This window comes from Heterocephalus glaber, unplaced genomic scaffold (genome assembly GCF_053883595.1).
Source record: "Heterocephalus glaber isolate CG9 unplaced genomic scaffold, H.glaber_assembly_v1.0 deba00001532, whole genome shotgun sequence".
Lineage (NCBI taxonomy): Eukaryota > Metazoa > Chordata > Mammalia > Rodentia > Bathyergidae > Heterocephalus > Heterocephalus glaber.
This window is the reverse complement of record NW_028258330.1, coordinates 1,264,575-1,283,247: the sequence shown is the minus strand read 5'-3', so window position 1 is coordinate 1,283,247 and position 18,673 is coordinate 1,264,575. Positions and strand designations below refer to the sequence as shown.

General features: G+C 45.5%; 1 protein-coding gene across 1 annotated transcript in view; it reads left to right on the top strand.

The window, feature by feature from the left end:
* Positions 1-4,345: 4,345 nt before the first annotated feature.
* The window catches only part of Rtf2 (replication termination factor 2), a 37,727-nt gene continuing 23,399 nt past the window's right edge, over positions 4,346-18,673 (top strand). The window contains 7 exon segments of the mRNA XM_087188577.1: positions 4,346-4,517; positions 8,533-8,577; positions 8,579-8,628; positions 9,790-9,805; positions 10,106-10,192; positions 12,510-12,649; positions 16,376-16,478. Coding sequence (XP_087044703.1) covers positions 4,449-4,517; positions 8,533-8,577; positions 8,579-8,628; positions 9,790-9,805; positions 10,106-10,192; positions 12,510-12,649; positions 16,376-16,478 — 510 coding nt within the window. The 5' untranslated portion in view covers positions 4,346-4,448.

Genomic DNA, 18,673 nt, shown 5'->3' with positions numbered 1-18,673 from the left:
TGGATGACAAGAGCTCTAAGCATAATTTGAGACGTTATTGGGAGCTGATGGAAACAGGAAGTAGGCCTACTCAGAGGGAGTGGATCATAGGGGCCTTGAGCTTGGGGACTGTACCTGGTCCCTAGCTCCTTCCCCTTGGGCTCTTTCTCTGTTCCTCTGCTTCCTGGCTTGTAGGAAGTGAGCAACTTTACTCTACCACATCCTTCCGCCATGATGTTCTGCCTCACCTCAGGTCCACAGCAAGGGAGCCACCCAACCATGGATTGAAATGTCTGAAACCATGAGCCAAAATAAACTTCTCATCCTCCATTTGGTTACAGCAGTGAAAAGCAAACACACCAGAATCCCTGTTATAATGGGCCACAAGCAGACCTGATAAAAAAGGGGTCATCTTTACTATGCTGGACAGGTTTGCTAACAAACCTCCCTCTGCTCTCGAGGGAGGCACTAGCACCATCTTCCAAGGCTGTTGGGCACTAATACCCTGACAAGATGGTCCAGGACCAAGTGCCAGGTGCTGTGCTCAGAAGATAAATGGAAATGAAAGACACCCATGGAAAACCATCTTCCAGCAAGATCATCTGGCAAAAGTCATGAATATTGCTGGAAGAAGAAGGAGGGATTGTTGCAGGGAGGCAAATAATACATTTTTATTGAAGTGGGAAAAAATTTTACACAAGAATAATAACAGCACATATTTATTAAATGATTACTACTAAAGCACTGTTCTAATGTCTTGTATGCCTTAACTCAGTCCTTTCTAAGTGACAGACTCTAATACATAATAGATTTTTTTTTTAGACGAATTCAAACCAAAGACAATTGTCAACAAAGCCACTGGGTACAAAATGATGAAAAATGCTGTTATTAGCTACATATGTTTCCTTCCCCCCTTTTTTTTTTGAAAGAGAGTGGCTATAGGGGGAGTTTCCACTGATTAATAGGCTGATTACTTCTGAAAATATTCTAAAAGAACTAAGCACATATTTTCAGCTTTTGGTAACTTTTTGCTAAATATTTGTGTCCAATGCCCAGAATTTTGTACCATTTCCTCCCAAGGAAGGAAGAGGAAATGGGGGGTGAGCCGGTGGTAGGGGTGGCACTAGCAACTTGACCTCAATTAAGTTAAATTTATCAAGAGGATGGAAGTGGTGAGAAGTCCACTTAAGAGATCTTCCAGTGTGACAAGTGCTGGGAAGTCATGTTTCTGGTTTGGTAGCAACATGCGTTTCACAGAACATCTTTTTTAATGCTTATATTTTCCTCAACTATCTACCTTAGTACTCCCAAAGTTCCATGTGTATTCATGCATAATGAGGTGCACGAATGCCATTTGCTAATACTGGTTTCCTTTTAGTCATTCCTTAACAAGTTTGCTTTGTGCATGTCTCAGGCCTTTGCTAATCACTAGAGGCAACAGAACAGAGACTGCAATGTGGTGCTTTTGTTCCGGCTGAGGGAGATGAGCGGCAGGCCAGGCCACATACCTGAGGCCTCCTCCACAAATTCCACACATAAGGGGCAGGGGGTCCCAAAACATTTAGAAATTAAAATAAATGGTTTATTGATTTTTTTTTGTAGTGCTGGGGATCAAGCCCAAGGCCTTGTGCATGATAAGTAAGCACTCCACCACTGAGCCACACCCCCTGGCCTGAAGCAATATTTTAAGGAACCAAAATCAATGCACAAATCCACAGCAAACAAGACATCAAACTTTAAATGTTGTGTTGGGGAAGTGAAGATGATAAAGAAAGGGAGGGGGAGGCTGTTGGACAGGTGCTCTTTCAGAAGGAGGGAAAACCCAGAGTCACTGGAGGGAGCAGCTAGGCACAAGTCTGGGAAAGACACAACTCACTCCACCCGAGACAGGGAACAGCAAACTGTTTCCCCGGAGGCGGGAGGGGAGGTGGCTGTGTGGCTTGAGGTTAGATAGGGAAAGAAAAGTGGCCAACAGGAACTTAGAATGGTAGCTGGGGTCAATTTACGTAAGGCTTTGTATATTCTTAGAATATTTCCCTAAAACTAAAAATGAAAAGTAATTTTTGTCTTGAATTATCCTAGTAACCACCTAATTTCCACTATACTTTATTTTAACCTTCGTGGAGGAAGCTTAAACCCAGAGCTTGCTGGGCACACAGTCTACCTACCACTGACCCACACCCCCAGTCCTTATTTTAACCTGCTTTGGGACACCCTACCAAGTGTGACTTTAAATGATGACTGTAAATTTTTAAAAACTCCTAATACATAGTTTTATGTTCACTCTTGATTGCTCTGTATGTCATATTTTTCCAGATAAAATGTTGAACTGTGGTTAGGAAGAGCCTATGAGTAGGACTATCAGGAAGCCAAGGCTTTGATGGTTTATAAATCTGAAACAGCGGGGAACTATTGTTAACAGCTTAAAGTATGCAGTGGCTAGTAGCTTGTGAATGGAATGCACACATGTATAAACTGTACAAAACACTTATGTGCTAATAGATAGTTTTTTGAGAATAGGTTTAAAGTTTTCATCAAATTCCAAAATAGGTCTGAGGACTCCGAAAAAGTTAAGAAACACCAATTTGGGGCTGGGGATGTGGCTCCAAGGCAGAGTGCTCTCCTGGCATGTATGAAGATCTAAGTTCGATCCTTAGCACTGCCAAATGAAAAAGAAACACTCGTTTTACTAGAGGCTGGTTTTTCCTCTTTATGGCTTCATTCTTCTCTTCAAATCCACAGCTCAATGGGGACAAAGTTGTCCCCAAGGATCCTTGTAAGGAAATCTTCTTTACTGGTTCCTTCAACAAAAGCAGTGGGAGAGGAAGCAGACAAAAATGGCACCTGGAGAATCAAATGGCTCAAATCAGTAAAGTGCACACAGCAGCTGATGTGGCAGCCAGGTCTCAACCCCAAATAGTTACTATTAATGATAACAAGAAGCCACACACAAGTTGTATCTGGGTATAGTGTCACGGAAGCACAAAGTAGCCTGGAGACCAATATTCTAAAAGAGAAAATCAAGGAGGAAGAGGAACCTCCAGATGCCTGAGCTGCCTAAGTGCAGCAGACATTGCATTTTGAGCTGTCTGAGCAGGCATTTCATGGAGGCTGGGGTCATTCTAGGGTTACAGCTTTATGCTGCTAGAAACTGTGCTAGATTTTGACCAAGTCTCTTAGGGTAAGGGTTTGGAGGGAGACCTCATGTGCCAAGGGTTCTGCAGCTCTCACAGTTTTAGGGTCTGCCCAGAGTGGGCTTGTCATCCCTCTCCAAATGAGCCTGTACCTTCTTTTGGTGTAGTGAGAAGATGTATCTGGAGTATATACCAACCAGACTCTTCTAGGCACTGAAGTGCAACAGGAAATAACACAAAGTGCCTCACTCTGCAGGAATTATAGTGTGTGTGATTGCCACTAAGTCATAAACCAATGAGAGGCCAACTGATTTAATTTCTATCACTCACAATAACAGATATCCCAAGCCTATAGACCTTGAAGTTTTCACATTCACATGTTTTTCTGGGCACCTGTTGCCAAGTGGAGACTACTTTCAACATGGTAACTTCCAATCATGAAAGTCTGCTGTATGAGCAGTAGATGGGCTTTCCCCTAATATTTATAATACTTAAAGGAGCCTGAAAGAATCATGGACTTTGCAAGGGATTTGTGTTCTCGTTACAGATAACATGGCATGTCTCTTGGAAACAGCATCGGGATAACAGTGTATTCTTTATAAGAACCAATGTACTGTATAACATATTAATTATGTCTGCTTCTTAACAAATAAAAATTATTTTAACTTGGGCTTCAGGAGGCTGTGGGTGAAATACACGTACCTACTGTATGCAAAGTTTCAGACTGGTACCACATACACTGTGCGCGGGTGGGTGGCAATCTCAGAAAGCCATGGGCCTTAGAAGCGCCTACTCGCCTAGAATCTGCTGTAACATCACAGGGTTTGCCGCGGGTGCTTAGGTCACACATGGCGCTCAACACAAAACAATAAATGTTTTCCGAAATGATAGGTTCACAGAGTGTGCCAGATCTGCAGTCACACAAGTCTAGGGTGGGATGGGGCCAAAGAGCGGTTGGTGCTCCTGACTCATACTCACCCTCGCTGCCCTCCCGGAGCGTGGGCGAGCGATTCCGAGCGTACAGCAGAAACCCAAGGACCCACTGCAAAGAGGAAGAAGGAACGCGTTGGGGCCGGGAGTGGCGGGCGCGCTCCCCAATCTCCAGCGCTGGAAGACACGCCAGCTGCGCTCAGCACCTGGCGACGCTCTCCAGGGCAACCGGCGCTTGGCGACGGCTTCGCCCCCGCCTCACACGTCAGCCACGCCGTGTCCCGCCCCGTTGCGTCGCCGGAAGTGTCGCCATCTTGACGCGCCGGAAGTGGCGGTTGCTTTCGCTCTACCCCTGGGCAGTGGTGGCTTCAAGGTTTGGGGGCTGGTTCTGACGCTGGTTTTAGGATGGGTTGCGACGGGGGAACAATCCCCAAGAGGCATGAACTAGTGAAGGGGCCGAAGAAGGTTGAGAAGGTCAGTAGTGTGGGCCCGTTGGGAACCGAAAGGGAGTGTGGACGCCCCCGGGCGGGGGCCGGGAGGAAGAAGGGGCCAACGGAGTTCTAGACCTGGAACTGCTGCTTACCGTTATCTCCATCTTCAGACATGGAAATTGAGGCTCAAAGCAGAGGGTTGCGGAGGTAGTTAAGTGGCAAAGTCAGGATTTGAACCCTGTCATTCGTAACGGTGATAAAAGTAGCTACTATTTCTTGAGCTCTGTAAACATTAATTTCACTTCCTCAGAGGTCTTCCTAACACCTCCTAACCTCATGAAAACAGATCTTTGTCTTATAAACTATTTTGCCACCCTGCACACTGTCTTCATGGTTAATCCATATCGGTCTCCTCACCAGACAGACGGTAAGCTCCTCATGGAGGAGACTGAACCCCTTTTCCCTCTAGAACTGGCGCAATTTCTGACACAGTAAATATTTTGAATGAATCAGTGAATAATTTCCAGTTCTCACAAGTAATGGAGCAAATTATACATAGTGTTTTTCAAGCTAATGGCAGAGAAATGTGAGTCCAAGGAAGTAAACTTACATGGCCAAGGTCACATAGCTGGCAGGTAGTGAAGATTCCCATCTTTGGGATTACTTGGGATTTCAAAGTTAGCAAGAGTAATGACCTTTTAATAATGTAATGACATGCAAAGCACCTAATACAGTGCCTGATGCATGTGGATACTCGATGTATTCTGATTCAGCGGCATGAAAAATCTTTTAAAAAAGTAAATACCATATGTCACAATTGTATTTGAAACACTCCGGTGATTTCCTGTCACATTCAGACTAAAATTCCATCAAGTCCTGTGGGAACAGATCCCTGGACCTCATCTTTTATCTCAGTCTAGCTCTTTCATTCTGTTCCAGCTACACAAGCCTGTTCCTCCGCCCAGAGAATTTCATCAACATGAAGGGTTCTTCATTGAGATAGTGGTGATAATTTCTTCATTCAGTTTTTTTTTTTTTTTTTTTTTTGGTACCGGGGATCGAACTCAGGTCCTCGCGCTTGCCCAGCAGGGGGCGAAACCACTAAGCTAAATCCCCGACCCCATCATTCAGTTCTTTACTCAGCAGTCATCTGCTAAACTTCTCTTTAACTTCCAATTGCTCCCGTCTTCCTCTGCTCTTACTTTTCTTTCTTTCTTGTCTCTCCCTCTCACGTCACCCAGGTCCTTTGTATGACTTAGCTCTGTGGCCTGGATAATGTGTCTGCCACGTAATCGACACCCAGTAAATACGCGTTGAATTCAAGAATGAATGAACATCCAAGAGGAGGACGTGTGCCCTCTGGTTATACCTACACATGTACAGGCTAAGGGTGGATATTAGCATTCATGGAAGCTTCTGCCAAAAGAAAAAAAAATTCAGCTCACTTTTGTTATCCTGTGTCCAGGGCCGAAAGGCTTGGCAAAAAACATGTTAGAGGGCCGGGGATTTAGCTCAGTGGTTCCGCTGCCTGCCTTGCAAGCACACGGACCCAAGTTCAATCCCTGGTACCAAAAAAAAAAAAAAAAAACCATGTTAGAAGGGGATAGAAAAAAAGAAATGGTGATCTGAAACAACTGAAATGCTCAGACAGGATGGTTTCTGTTAACCTCGCTCAGAAAGAAATACTTATCATGGTGTACACTGCTTTAGACCCTGGGGATAACAGAGGACAGAGCAGTCCGCCTCTCCTAGAGCTTACGTTTCAAATTCATATTGTGAGTAAGAAGCATTCGTTTATTACACATAAGAAAACTATGCCTGTGTCTCTGTGTCTTCTTCCTGAATCCCTTGGGATTTCCTGGGTGAGAGGATAGTCACTGTTCTAAAGAGGTAACTGATGGGGTCCTAACTGGGGCTGCTCACCAGAAAGACCAGGCCATGATGAGAAGCTTGTGATTCTCAGCACCACCACCCATGCTCCAGGAATGAAGAGAAACTGGAGACTGAGTTAATAATTGTGCCTTCGTGCTGAAGCCTTCATAAGGGCCCTGAGCCGTGGGGTTTGGGGATCTTCCAGGTTGCTCCTCACGAGTACGGCTCCTATCGTGAGACCGTTTCAGTCCTCACCCCATATACCCCTACCTGGCTGATCACAGGAATCATTTAAAGCACTTTAGTAGTGAGTCAGCAGTAGCAAGTAAACTGTCTGCTTGTGGTCTGTGAGCCACTCTATCAAATTACCAAACCTGAGGGTGGGCTCATGATGTCTGGGGCAGGAGGATCGCCAGGAGTTCCAGGCCTGCCGGGGCTACGTAGTGAATTTAAGGCCAGCTCGAACCACATTGCAAGACCCTGTCTCAGGAGAAAAAGAAGGGAGGGCAGATATACGAATATGGTGTCTAGAGCCAGCCTGCCTGGGTTCTCATCCTACCTGTTATTTCTTTGTCACATTTATTCGGGTCATGTCACTGAACCTCTTGCTGCTTCAGTTTCCTCATCTCCAGTGGTAAAAATACTAACCCAGAAGGTATTTATGATTGAAAGCGTTAGGCACAAGTCACAGAAACCACTTAGTGCAACTGGTGGCACACAGAAGGCACTAAGTATCTGTCACTGCAAAAAATTAAAAATTCAAGGCTTTTTCTTTTTCTTATTCATCCTTTTCCTTCTTTCTCTCAAATGTGCCACACTTAGAACAGTCAGGTTGGGTACTGTAGAGTGAGAAAGAATGAGACATGAAATACTACACAGTGGGAAAGACACCTGAGCTGTGGAGGGCCTTGTGTCTGGGTTTCCATAGTCTGTGTACTTCAGCACTTTTATGTAGCTGTAACAGAATACTTGAGATTGAATAATTCATAGAGAAATTTATTTCTTACATTTTTGGGGGCTGGAGAGTCCATTGTCAAGGCCCAAATCGAATGAGGGTTTGGGGATGGAAGCCAAGGCTTTCACACTGGGCTACATCCCCAGCCCTTTTTTATTTTTAAATTTTTAAAATTTGTTGTTTTGCACAATTGATGTTTAAACCTAGGGCCGTAGCATTGGGCTACATCCACAGCCCTTTCTTTATATTTTCTTTTCAGATGGAGTCTCACTACGTTACCCAGGCTGGGCTTGAATTTGTAATCCTTCTGCCCCAGCCTCCCAAAGTGTTGGGATCACAGGCATGTGCCACCATGCCTAGTGCTAGCCTTTTTTTATTTTGATACAGGGTCTCAGTAGGTCACTGAGTAGCCCAGGCCAGGTAGGATCTTGCAGTCCTCCTGCCTCAGCCCTCCAGAGTGCTAGGATCGTGGGCATGTGACACCACGCTTGGCTAGGGGGCAGGCCTTCTTGCTGCAGACTAAGAGGTGGCATGGGCCATCACCTGGTAAGAGGTCTGCACATAAGGAAGCCAAGCCAGCCCTTGGTACAGACCCGCTCTGAGATAAGCGACTAAGCATTATTATCTCATTTATCTGAGTGGATTAAATCCACCTGTGAGGGTGGTGGCCTCATGTCTTTGAAAGGTCCCACCTGGTTCCACTGCTCTCACCAGGGATTTCAGCGTGAACTGGGGACACTCAAGCCACAGCAGTGGGTAAGGGTTTGCTGCGCCCTCGGAGAAACAGCAAAACACTGGCTGCTGCTGGGGTGAATTGGAGATTCTGTAAAGAATTACATAGCCTTGTTCTGCATTTTAAAAAACAGTCTTTTCAATTCTCAGTCTTTAAATTCTGCCATGACGTTGGACCCTTTCCCGGTATTAGAAGTTAATCTGCACTGCTTTGTTTTGGTATGGCCTCCCCAGTCTACTGTTAATATTTGTACACAGCCCACATAAATGGTTCAGTGATGTGATATAAACTTTTTGTATTGTCTTTAGATGGACCTTTGACATAGTATTAATTACTTACGACTTTTACATTTCCAACTTCCTGTGACACTATCGTTGATTTAAAAAATAAAAACATCACTGGTAGGTATTTTAAATAAACTTTGATATGCAGAACTGTAAACCATGTGTCTTTCAGAGGTAAAATTAATTGAAAGAATTTTTTGTTTTCTTTTATTAGGTTGACAAAGATGCTGAATTAGTGGCCCAGTGGAACTATTGTACTCTTAAGTCAGGAAATACTAAGATGACCAATAGTTGCCTGTGAACTTGGCAGGTATGGTTCCTTACTTAACCAAGACAAGTTTATTCAGTGACTTTGAAGAAAATTTAAATGTGTAAATACAGTTCTTGAGTCATCAGGTAGGAATTATTTCAGGCAAATCCGTGAGGCATAGGTTAGTATTCCTTGTCTGTGGACATCATTCTTTGTCCTAATCCATTTGGTTTATTTAATCTGTGGTTAGAAAACCCAAGGGCCACAGGGAGGACAGGGGAAGGGAAGGGGAAGTGAAAAGATGAAGCCGTGTGTGTGCCAGAACCCGAGGTGTGTAGATTTATTATGTATCACAGATAAGCTAAATTGATGTTTTTTTTAAAAAAGAAAACTCAAGGGCCAAGTTAGAAACCTAAACCATGGAGGGGCCCATAGCAATCTGGGAGAGATGGGGGAGTGAGGCAGCCAGAGAGCTCAGGTCTGGCCACTTCTTGCAGTTCAAGGAGCGTGGGCCTTGTGATTCTAAATCTTGTGATTTTTTATTTTTGAAGAAAAGTTTGTGGGACTGCAGAACCTTGTAATCTTAGAATTCTTGTAGCCCTGACTGCAATTAAATGTGAGCTAATGATTAAGAAGCTTGTTAGTTGTGGGAAGCTAGATAAAATTTGTAACAGACATAGAGTTTTAAAGGTAAATCACTCAACTCCTTGTTTGCCCGGAGAACGGACATTCCCGGACTTACTATCTGTAGGACAATCCATCAATGTGTCTGCTGACCATCAGTACGTGACAGTCATGACCATTAGTGTGTGTGTGTCTGCCGACCATCAGTACGTGACAGTAGTGACCATTACTGTGTGTGTGCCAACCATCAGTACGTGACAGTCTTGACCATTAGTGTGTGTGTGTGCCGACCATCAGTACGTGACAGTCGACCACTAACCCTTGTTTCTTTTCTCTTAAATCTACATGTTAACCTCCCCCTCAACCCCCTATAAAAACAGCCCCGGACTCTGAGCCAGTTGCCTCTCTAAGCTACTTTGCTTTGGGAGTGCCGTCTGGCCAGACTAATAAAGGTCTGTTTTACTTTCCAACTTGTCCGGTATGTTCCCTCCCGGGTGTTCTTCGCTGCAGTCAGCTCCCCAGAGTGTTTGGTAAGGCCCATGGTCTTACATTTTGGAGGCACCGCTGGGATCCCTGGGTGTGCTTCACTGCAATCAGCTCCTTGGAGTATTTGGTAAGGCCCACGGTCTTACAAGTTGAAAATAGGAACTTTTACAGTAAATTTCCCATTTTTAAAAATCTTTGTTCTGGTTGCATCAGCCCTTACACTGCCGTTTTGCCGCTCTTGGTTTAAACGAGTTTCTTTGTGTGCCTTGGCAGTGGTCAGACAGGGTGAAGTGTGTCTTTTAGTGGAGGACATTGCATGTGTCAGCTGCAAATGAGTTCTGAGTGGTGCTTGAGCTGCTGCTTTGTCATTTGGAAGTGGATTGTGGCCACTGTAATGTGATCGATCCTCATTCTTGCAGACTTTTAGAACAAAGATGCTGTCATCGAGTTTCTGTTGGACAAATCTGCTGAAAAAGCCCTGGGGAAGGCAGCATCTCACATCAAAAGCATGAAGGTAAGATGGGACTCTGGACTGCTCTGGGGTCTCAGTAGGTGAAGGTCATTTTATAGAATTCATGTACATCAAAGACTAAATTCAGAGCCAGGCATGGTGGCACACCTGTGATCCCAGCACTCAGGAGGCTGAGGCTGAGGCTTACTAGGATCGCTGCAAGTTCAAGGCCAGGCTGGGCTACATAGTGAGACCTTGCCTCAAAAAATAAAGAAAACAAACAAACAAGGACCAGGGATGTGGCTCAGTGGCGTAGTGTGTGCCTGGCAATTACAAGGTCCAGAGTTTGATTCCTGGTACCAAAAAAAGAAAAAAAAAATAGTGAATCTTACTATGAACTCTAATTCTATCTGGGCTCGGCATAGGCCTATAGTTCCAGTCACGTGGGAGGCTGAGGCAGGAGGCTCCCTTGAGCCCACAAATTTAAGACCAGCCTGGGCAACATAGATCCTGTCTCAAAATCAAATGACACCCCCCTAAAAAAGAACCACTAATTCTATAAAAATACACCCTAAATGTAAAATTCAAGTAGCTTAAGTTATTTGGGTTTGGTTGGTTTTGGGTTTTTTTGTGTATGTGCTAGGGATCAAGCCCAGGAGCCTATCCGTGGTAGGCAAGCATGCCTACTTCTGCTGTTAGGAAGTTCTTATTAGCAGTTAAAATTGTTTCATAAAACTGGAAAAACATCTTAGTAAAGGAAGTTTGTTGAGAAGACAGAATGTTTTCAATCTAGTTAATGGGAACAAAATGAAAATGATAATGAAGAATTTAAGAGTCATTGGGCTTTTGAAGCCTTCGTCTCACCATAAGGAACTCTCTTGAGGACACGTGGCCAGTGAAGGCTTAACCAGAACCAGATCCTCAGCTCCCAGCTAAAGCTTTAGAGTTCTTTGCTTTTCCTTTCTTTTTTTTTATTATATTAGGCTTTTGGTCCGAGTTCTTTGGGTGACTACAGGATAGGCTCCTTTCAGGCAAGGTAATTCTGAAACACATCTTTTGGCAGTGCTGTAGAAATTGCCATTCTGGTTTCAGTTATCTTTTACTTTGGGAAGAGAATTTGTTACTGAAAAACACACGGCAACATGAATTATCTTGCCTCAAAAATTCAATTATCATTGAAATTAATTCATACAATTCTGAATGCAAAACACTATAGTTTTGTAGAGTTGATCCTTTAATACGCACACACACAGACACACACACACACCCCTCTCCAAAAAATTAGAGCAGTAGAGAAAAAGAATTCAGAGGAAGCAGTGGGGCTGTAGGAGATTGTCACCACTGTCCCCAGATGCGCCCGAGAGCAGGGAGCAGGCAGTGAGGGGGGCCGCCCTCCAGCTGTCCTCCGGAGTATGGAGATGGAAACGGTCTCAACGGGAAGACGCCCCTCTCTGTGCTGACATAGAGCTGCTGAATCAGACTCCTTGAAAAGTTGAATTTTTGAAAATCTGGACATTTGTGTCTCAAAATGTAACAGGGTTTTCTGGCCAATGATCTTGTTTAGATTCATTATGCTATGGCCCCACAGATTATCCCACCTGTGCAATTCTGTCAACATGGATAGCAGAAGGGAGCAGCCCCAGTGAGGCACCATCAGCGGGACCGAAAGAGCTCTTTTCTGAGTGGAACTAAGCGTCCTCACAGTGTTGGGCTGGTTTGTTTTCAGTAGTGCTGGATCAAACCCAGGCCCCACACTTGCTAGACCAGCGCTCTACCCCCGAGCTGCGTCCTAGCCCTGTGCAGTGCTCGCTGAGGAGATGGTGCTTTTCCTTCAATAACAAAATGTGTATAAAATAGATAACTTAGTTGACGGATGGTGTCTGGCTTATGATGGTTCAACTTAAAAAGTGTTTGATGTTGTGCTGGTACCAAAGTGATTCACATTCGGTAGGACTCATACTTCTGCTTGGATTTTGACCCTTTCCTGCCGCTAGAGGTTCAGGGTGGTGGCATCAGTGGCATCAAGCCACAGCCCCTGGCCAGTCCCGTGGCCCCAGAGCCCAGCAGCCAGTGCTTTCCCTGGCACCGTGTACCTGAGCCGAGACACTCAGGGCTTAGGTGTCACCTGCATTTCACCCTGCCATAGGCCTGATTGGAGCATCTGTACTTGCTAGTCAGTGAATTTTAAAAAAATTTTCTACACAATTTGTGGTTTAATTTTATACTCGCATTTCTTGATGGCCAAGGCCAAGTGCTTAAGAAAAAATAGTTCAGCTGGGAAGGGAATAAAAACCCAATTTCTCTTTTGATTTGGGTGGTTATTGAGGCAAAGAATGATCAATTTGCCGAATGAGTTCTTCAAACATGAATGGTTTTTCAGAGTGTGACAGAACTGAAGCTTTCGGGTAACCCTGCCTGGGAAGGAGACCAAGGAAACAAGAAAGGTGACAAGCACAATGACCTGCAGCGGGCGCGCTTCATCTGCCCGGTTGTGGGCCTGGAGATGAATGGGTGGCACAGGTTGGTAGTGATGTGGGGCAGGTGGGGCGATGCTGGTCTTGTCCAGGTTCTGTCTGTGTCCTGGGCTGTGCCAGGAGGAAATCCTTCCGCAGATGCCGCCTGGGCTCTGCCTGCCTCGTCTGCCCAGTGTGCTGGCTGTGGCTCTCTGTTCTTCTGTTAGAAAACTAAAGTAAAGTGGGCTTTCAGAAGTCCTCATGTGACACTTACAGGACCTGAGTGTGATTATTTAATCATTTTGTCCTCAGGGACAGAAAGCAAAAGGGCACATGTTTCCTGTGAAACAGCCCCCGTCCCTTGGGATTGTTAAAATCTGTGCAGTGGCCAATGGTGTTCGGTGCACGGCTGATCCATCTGCTCCAGTCCCAGTGGGGACTGTCGCTTGCTTTGAGCTTGTAGCTAATACATCCTCTGAGTAGAACATCGGAAATCTTAGGGTCGAGATTGATTAGAGCAAATGTCAGTGACCTGTACATTTGCCTCTTTAAGGAATAAGCTGGGAGTAGTGGTGCACACCTGTAATCCCAGTGCACCAGAGGCTGAGGCAGGAGGATCCCCACCCGTTCCTGGCCAGCCTGGATGTTATAGCAAGACTCTCTCACAAAAAATGAAGTAAAATAAACAGAAATGCCGAATGAGGTACTAGGTGCCTTCTTATAAGGTGCAAACCTTTTCCCCACCCTTTAGAAATGCTTTCAACAGCAGGTGGGCCAGGCAGCCCTCTGAAATCTTGTGTCTAACACATGCCATAAGGAAAGATGGCATTTTTACCATTTTGTTCAGGAGAAAGGAAAGCATCTCGGGCAGGAGAGACATTGCACTGAGCTCTCAGCAGCCCTATTTAGTTGCCAGCACACTTGTGCACACCCATGTAACAGATGGTGCAGTGGCAGCTTCTCGGCCGTATGCTGAGCTTGGCGGACTGCGCCAGACTCTGCCAGACTCTGCGGGCTCTAAACGGGCGCCTGCATGCTCCTGGATCCGGAGAGAAGCAGAATGAGGCCTGGAGACCTTTTGCTCTGGAAGATTTTCCTCTTCTTCACATAATTTGAATGAAACCATTTAAGGCTCCAGACTTTGTATAGATTGGCACATTTTGGTGCCAAGAGCATAATAAATATTCCTAGCCCCAGACTATTATGTGCCTCCCTTTTGAGGGCCCACACTCTTACTTCTTTGCATGTACTTTAAAATTCTGCCTAAGAAATCCTTTTATGTCTTTAAAAAAATGAAGCATTTATGGTTCACTCTTTGCCCTCGCATTTAGGTCAAGCAGAAAATATTGTGGCTTCCAGGCTCATTCACCTAACCTTGTCCCACCACTTTTTGTATTTTACTTAGGTATCTGTATGTGTATGTCTTGAAGTTACCATCACATGACATAAAACTGACCGTTTCAAAGTGTTCACCCGATGGTGTTTAATACGTTCACACTGTTAGGCAGTCCCCATGCCTGTCTAGTTCCAAAACCGCATTCATCGTCCTCAAAGCCCCATCCCCAGCAGCCCCCCTGCCCCCTCCTGCCCCTGGCAGCTACCAGTCTGCTGTGTGTCTCAGGGGTTCAGCAGTCTGGATACTAGAGCAGACACAGGATTATGCAGCGTGTGACTGGTCAGGTCTGCTTTCCCGCTTCTTGTTAAGAAAATGGTGGTTCACCCCACAAGAGGAACTGGCAGGAAGCGAGCCAGACAGGTCCCAAGCAGGTGTTACCTGTGCTCCAGTTGTGGTGTCCCCGGTTCTGTACTCTTCTTCGGCTGCCTGATCTCCTTTTTCTCTTCCCAGTTACTTGAACTCTGCCTGCTTTGGTTTTTTCCTGATTAATAGAGGCTCAGCACTGGAAAAGTTTGGATAATAAAGATTTAAATATACAGAAAAATAGAAATAAATTTCTAGTGTAATAAAAATATTGGGTCTTTGTTTAAAGAAAAATAATTTACCAATTTACTAATAATTAGCATCCATAAAATAGGATTTTTTTGGGGGGGGGTCTTAAACAACATTTAATGAATTTAAATTGGTTTTAGTTAGATTTTTATTAGGATGACCTGCCTGCTATAATCTGTGGGAAATAGAGAGCGATTATGGGGTGGTATTTTAAAGGGTTATACATAGTATGCCAGTGGTTTCCGCTGCCCCGGCCCCATCCGGTAGGAGCGTCACACGCTGTCTGCAGTCCAGTGTCCGCCCTTCACGTCACGCACACCTCCTACGTTTGTCCGCCTCTGCAAGCAGACCCGCAGGCAGACTGTTCTTCCAAACAGTCGTGGGTCCCATTACATATTTTTATCTCCTCTTCCTGCATTTTATATCTAATTTGAACATGTCTTCATGGCCTTGCATGCTGATTGCCTTCTTTCCCTGGTAGTAAGGATTCAGTCCAGGGCCTTCGCACTGACCTGCATCCCTTCTTTTGGGGCAGAGTTGTGCTGCGTCACCCAGGCTGGGCTCGAGCTCAGGACCCCTTCCCTGAGTACTGGGACTGGGCATTGCCGCCACATCAGGCATGTGCCTTCTGGTAGCTGTGTGGGTTTTGTAGTATTTAACCCACTCTCCTGTTGAGTATGTAGGTGGCTCCCTTCTTTTCCTTGTTACAGATGGGGCTGTACTACGCAGCCTAATAAGTATGTATTTGTGCTCTTGTGGGCATATTTCTACAGAAGAAATTGTGAAACAGTCCTTTACTTGCTGTTGCCAAATTATCCTCCTAAAACGTGGAGGTGGTGTGCCCACCCACCAGCAAGTGTGTTTGTGTCCTCAGATCGTTTCCAACTAGATACATACATTTCTTTTATTACCTGATAGGTAAAACATTACATGGCATAATTTTTTTATATGGCATAATTTTAAAATGCGTTTTTTAACATTTGAGGTCAGCAATCTTTTTATAACTTTGGACCTTTATATTTCTTTTGTGAACTGTATATTAATGCCCTTTGCTCATTTCTCTATTATATTATTAATTGCTTATTCCTATTTTTTCTATGGGTGTATTTGTTTGGTTTTTTTTTTTTTTAACCAGGGACCGAACTCGGGTCCTTGCACTTGCGAGTTAGGCGGTGGAACCACTGAGCTAAATCCTCGGCCCTCTCATTTTATTATATTATTATTGCTTTTAAAGATCTCTTCAAGGAACCAGGCATGGTGGCATATGCCTATAATCCCAGTACTCAGGAGGTCAAGGCAGGAGGCTGAGGCAGGAGGATCACCGTGAGTTTAAGGTCAGCCTAGGCTGCATAGTGAGACCCTGTCTCCAAACAAGTAAATATGAGACTCCATTTAGAGCTGGGTGTTTAGCTTAGTGATACATGAGGCCTTGGGTTCAATCCCCAGTACTAGAAGGAAAAAAAACAACCTTAAAGACCCTTTCACATATTCATAAAATAAACCTTGCACCTTATATAAATTTAAAATATCTTCTTGAGTATTTTGCCTTTTGACTTTTTATGTTTGTGACTGTAGTGTGTGTGTATATACATTTTTTCCTTTTTTTAATTTTGAACATACCTTTCTGTTGTACTGTGCTGGGGACTGAACTCAGGGCCGTGTATATGCCAGTCATTGCTGTGTTGTGAGCTACATCCTCAGCCCTCTGAGCTTTTTTTTTTTTAGTAAGATAAAATATAACCATTTTTACCTTGGTCTTTGTAAACTGAGCAAATGTTAGTTAATAATGCAAGTACTTGTTTTGGTCCTGTTTAAACCATTCTCCACGTTGGACTCTCTCTCCAGGTTTTGCTTCCTTCGGTGCTGCAGTTGCGTGTTTTCTGAACGTGCCTTGAAAGAGATAAAAGCAGAAGTTTGTCACACGATGAGTTCTCGACGTGCTCCATTTGTTCCTTCTTAGTAGCTAAGGGAGTCAGACATGTAGAATCCCTCCCCTCAGTTTGTATGTGAATAGCCCTAAGTTCTGTCTGAAACAGGTCTAAGGGCTACTTCTCCACATGAATGCCCGTTATGGCTTCATTGCTGGAAGAAGAGACTCACAGCTGCTTGAGAGCTGAGCCTGGCCAGCCTGCCCAGCTCGGGCCACAGGGCTGTGTCCTGGACATCCACACCCTGCCTGCATTCCCTCTGTCCCGTCAGCCTCAAGGGCCCTGCTGGTGAATCCTCATCTCCCATCCTTGTCTTCCCTAAGGACCTCCCACCTCCCTGCTCGCTGTGATGCAGTTGTGTGCGGGTGTGTGTCCCTGCCAGCCCAGGGGCGTTTGAGGGCCAGGGTGGGGGGACGGGTATGTGCATCGCCTGCTCTCCAGGCTCATTCTCTCTGGGCTGTGCCCTCAGTTAATGGCTCCCACGAAGGGAAACCAGGGCTTGACTTTCACACTGGTGCTGCTGAAACCTGGAGCCTCTGTGTCTTTGCACTCTTTGGCCCTGTTGAAGCCTGGCATTTAGCTCAGTGTCTCGTGGGTACCAGCGCATCTGGCTGTCGGCAGCCTGTACTCACTCAGCTTGGTGTCGGTAGGCCCAGGGCATTGCTCCGTGAGCAGCTGTGTTGGGCCAGGCCCTGTCATAGCCACTGAGGAATGGGTCCTGGAGGGAAGGTCACAAGTGCATGTGCTGCCCTCCTGCACCCGACTCCTGCAGGACAAACAGGCCCTCAAGGAAGTGAGCAAAGCCACATCCATTGTGAGAGGCTGGAAGGAAGCACATGGGGCCGTAAGTCAGGGACGGGACTCCCTCAGGGGTTAGTTTGAGCTAAGACCTAAAGGGCACGAAGGAACATTGCTGAAAAGTCCCAAGTCAAAATTCTTCTCTGAGATCTAAGGCAAACACTTAGCTGTAGTCTCTGTAAAAATGAAAAGAAAGTGAACACTTCCAGCCTATAGTGGCACAGGATAAACATTCCCATTCCGAAAGGTAAAAGTAGGGCAATAGAAAGGAATGTGACCAAACCAACCCCAAGATCCAGCAGGGCAAACATTAAATCCTGTCATTCCATGTCCAGCCCCCGGGACAATCTCTGGCAAGATGTGAATTCCAAAGGGTTTGGGCAGCTCCACCTCACCCTTGCCAGTGGTGTCTGTTCCCTCATGGCTTAACTCTGGGGCTGCCTTTGCTCCCTCCTTGCTGCTCTCCTCAGATGGTGCAAATTCCTCCCTTTTCCACCATCCTGGGGTCTCCACTGTACTTTTAGCTTCCCACACTGCCCTCTGGGGCACACTGCCTGGCCTCCCAGGCCTTCCTCTGAATTCTGGGTGGAAGCCTTCCTGACCCCTTCACTCTTACATTCTGCATGCGTCTAAAACCAACACCATGTGGTTGACACCAAGGTCTGCCACCAGCTGGAGCAGTAGCTGAGCCCTTTCACATCTTGCTGGTGGCTGGAGAGGCCTCAGTGCCTGCATGACTGGGCACAGTGAGCTGAGTCCTGGGGAATCCGTTCCGTTCCCCTGGCTGCTGCTGTTCTGGAGCATGGTGCTCCGGGATTCACTTCTCAAAGCTGTCTTTCACTTTTGCAATTTTGAGGCTTCAAAGGGTGGGTCCTTGATGATTCCTCACATGCCCTTGAACCATTTTCTCATTGGCCTATTCCATAGTATCTGGTTTCTTTTTAATGCTAATCTTTTTGACAACCAACCTCCCCTCTGCTGTATCTTTGTAGGCTCCAACTTTACTGGAGCTTCCTTTCTAGCCAAACTCAAAACTTTTTGTATCATTCTGCTGCACTGTTTGCTCTTAATTCTCAATGTAGAGCTGACTAAAAGCCCCCAGCAGTACCCAAGCCACAGCCTGAATGTTTGGCTGCCTTGAAATTTCCTCCACCAGATTAATTTGTCCACTGCCCTTAATCTCAGTCTCCCTAAAGGTCTCCAGTCATGAGTAAAATGCAGACACATTTTCTGCCAGTGTGTGACATGTAACCTGGAGTCCAGCTGCAAGTTGAACCCTCCTGAGCCTGGTCTTCTCGTCTGCTTTTTCATCTGCGCACTGGTCTTCTGAGCTCTGACTAACATCTGCATCAGGCTTGCTCACAGTATTGAGCTGCTTTTCCAGCCAGCATCTCCACAGCTTTCCAGAGTCCTCGCA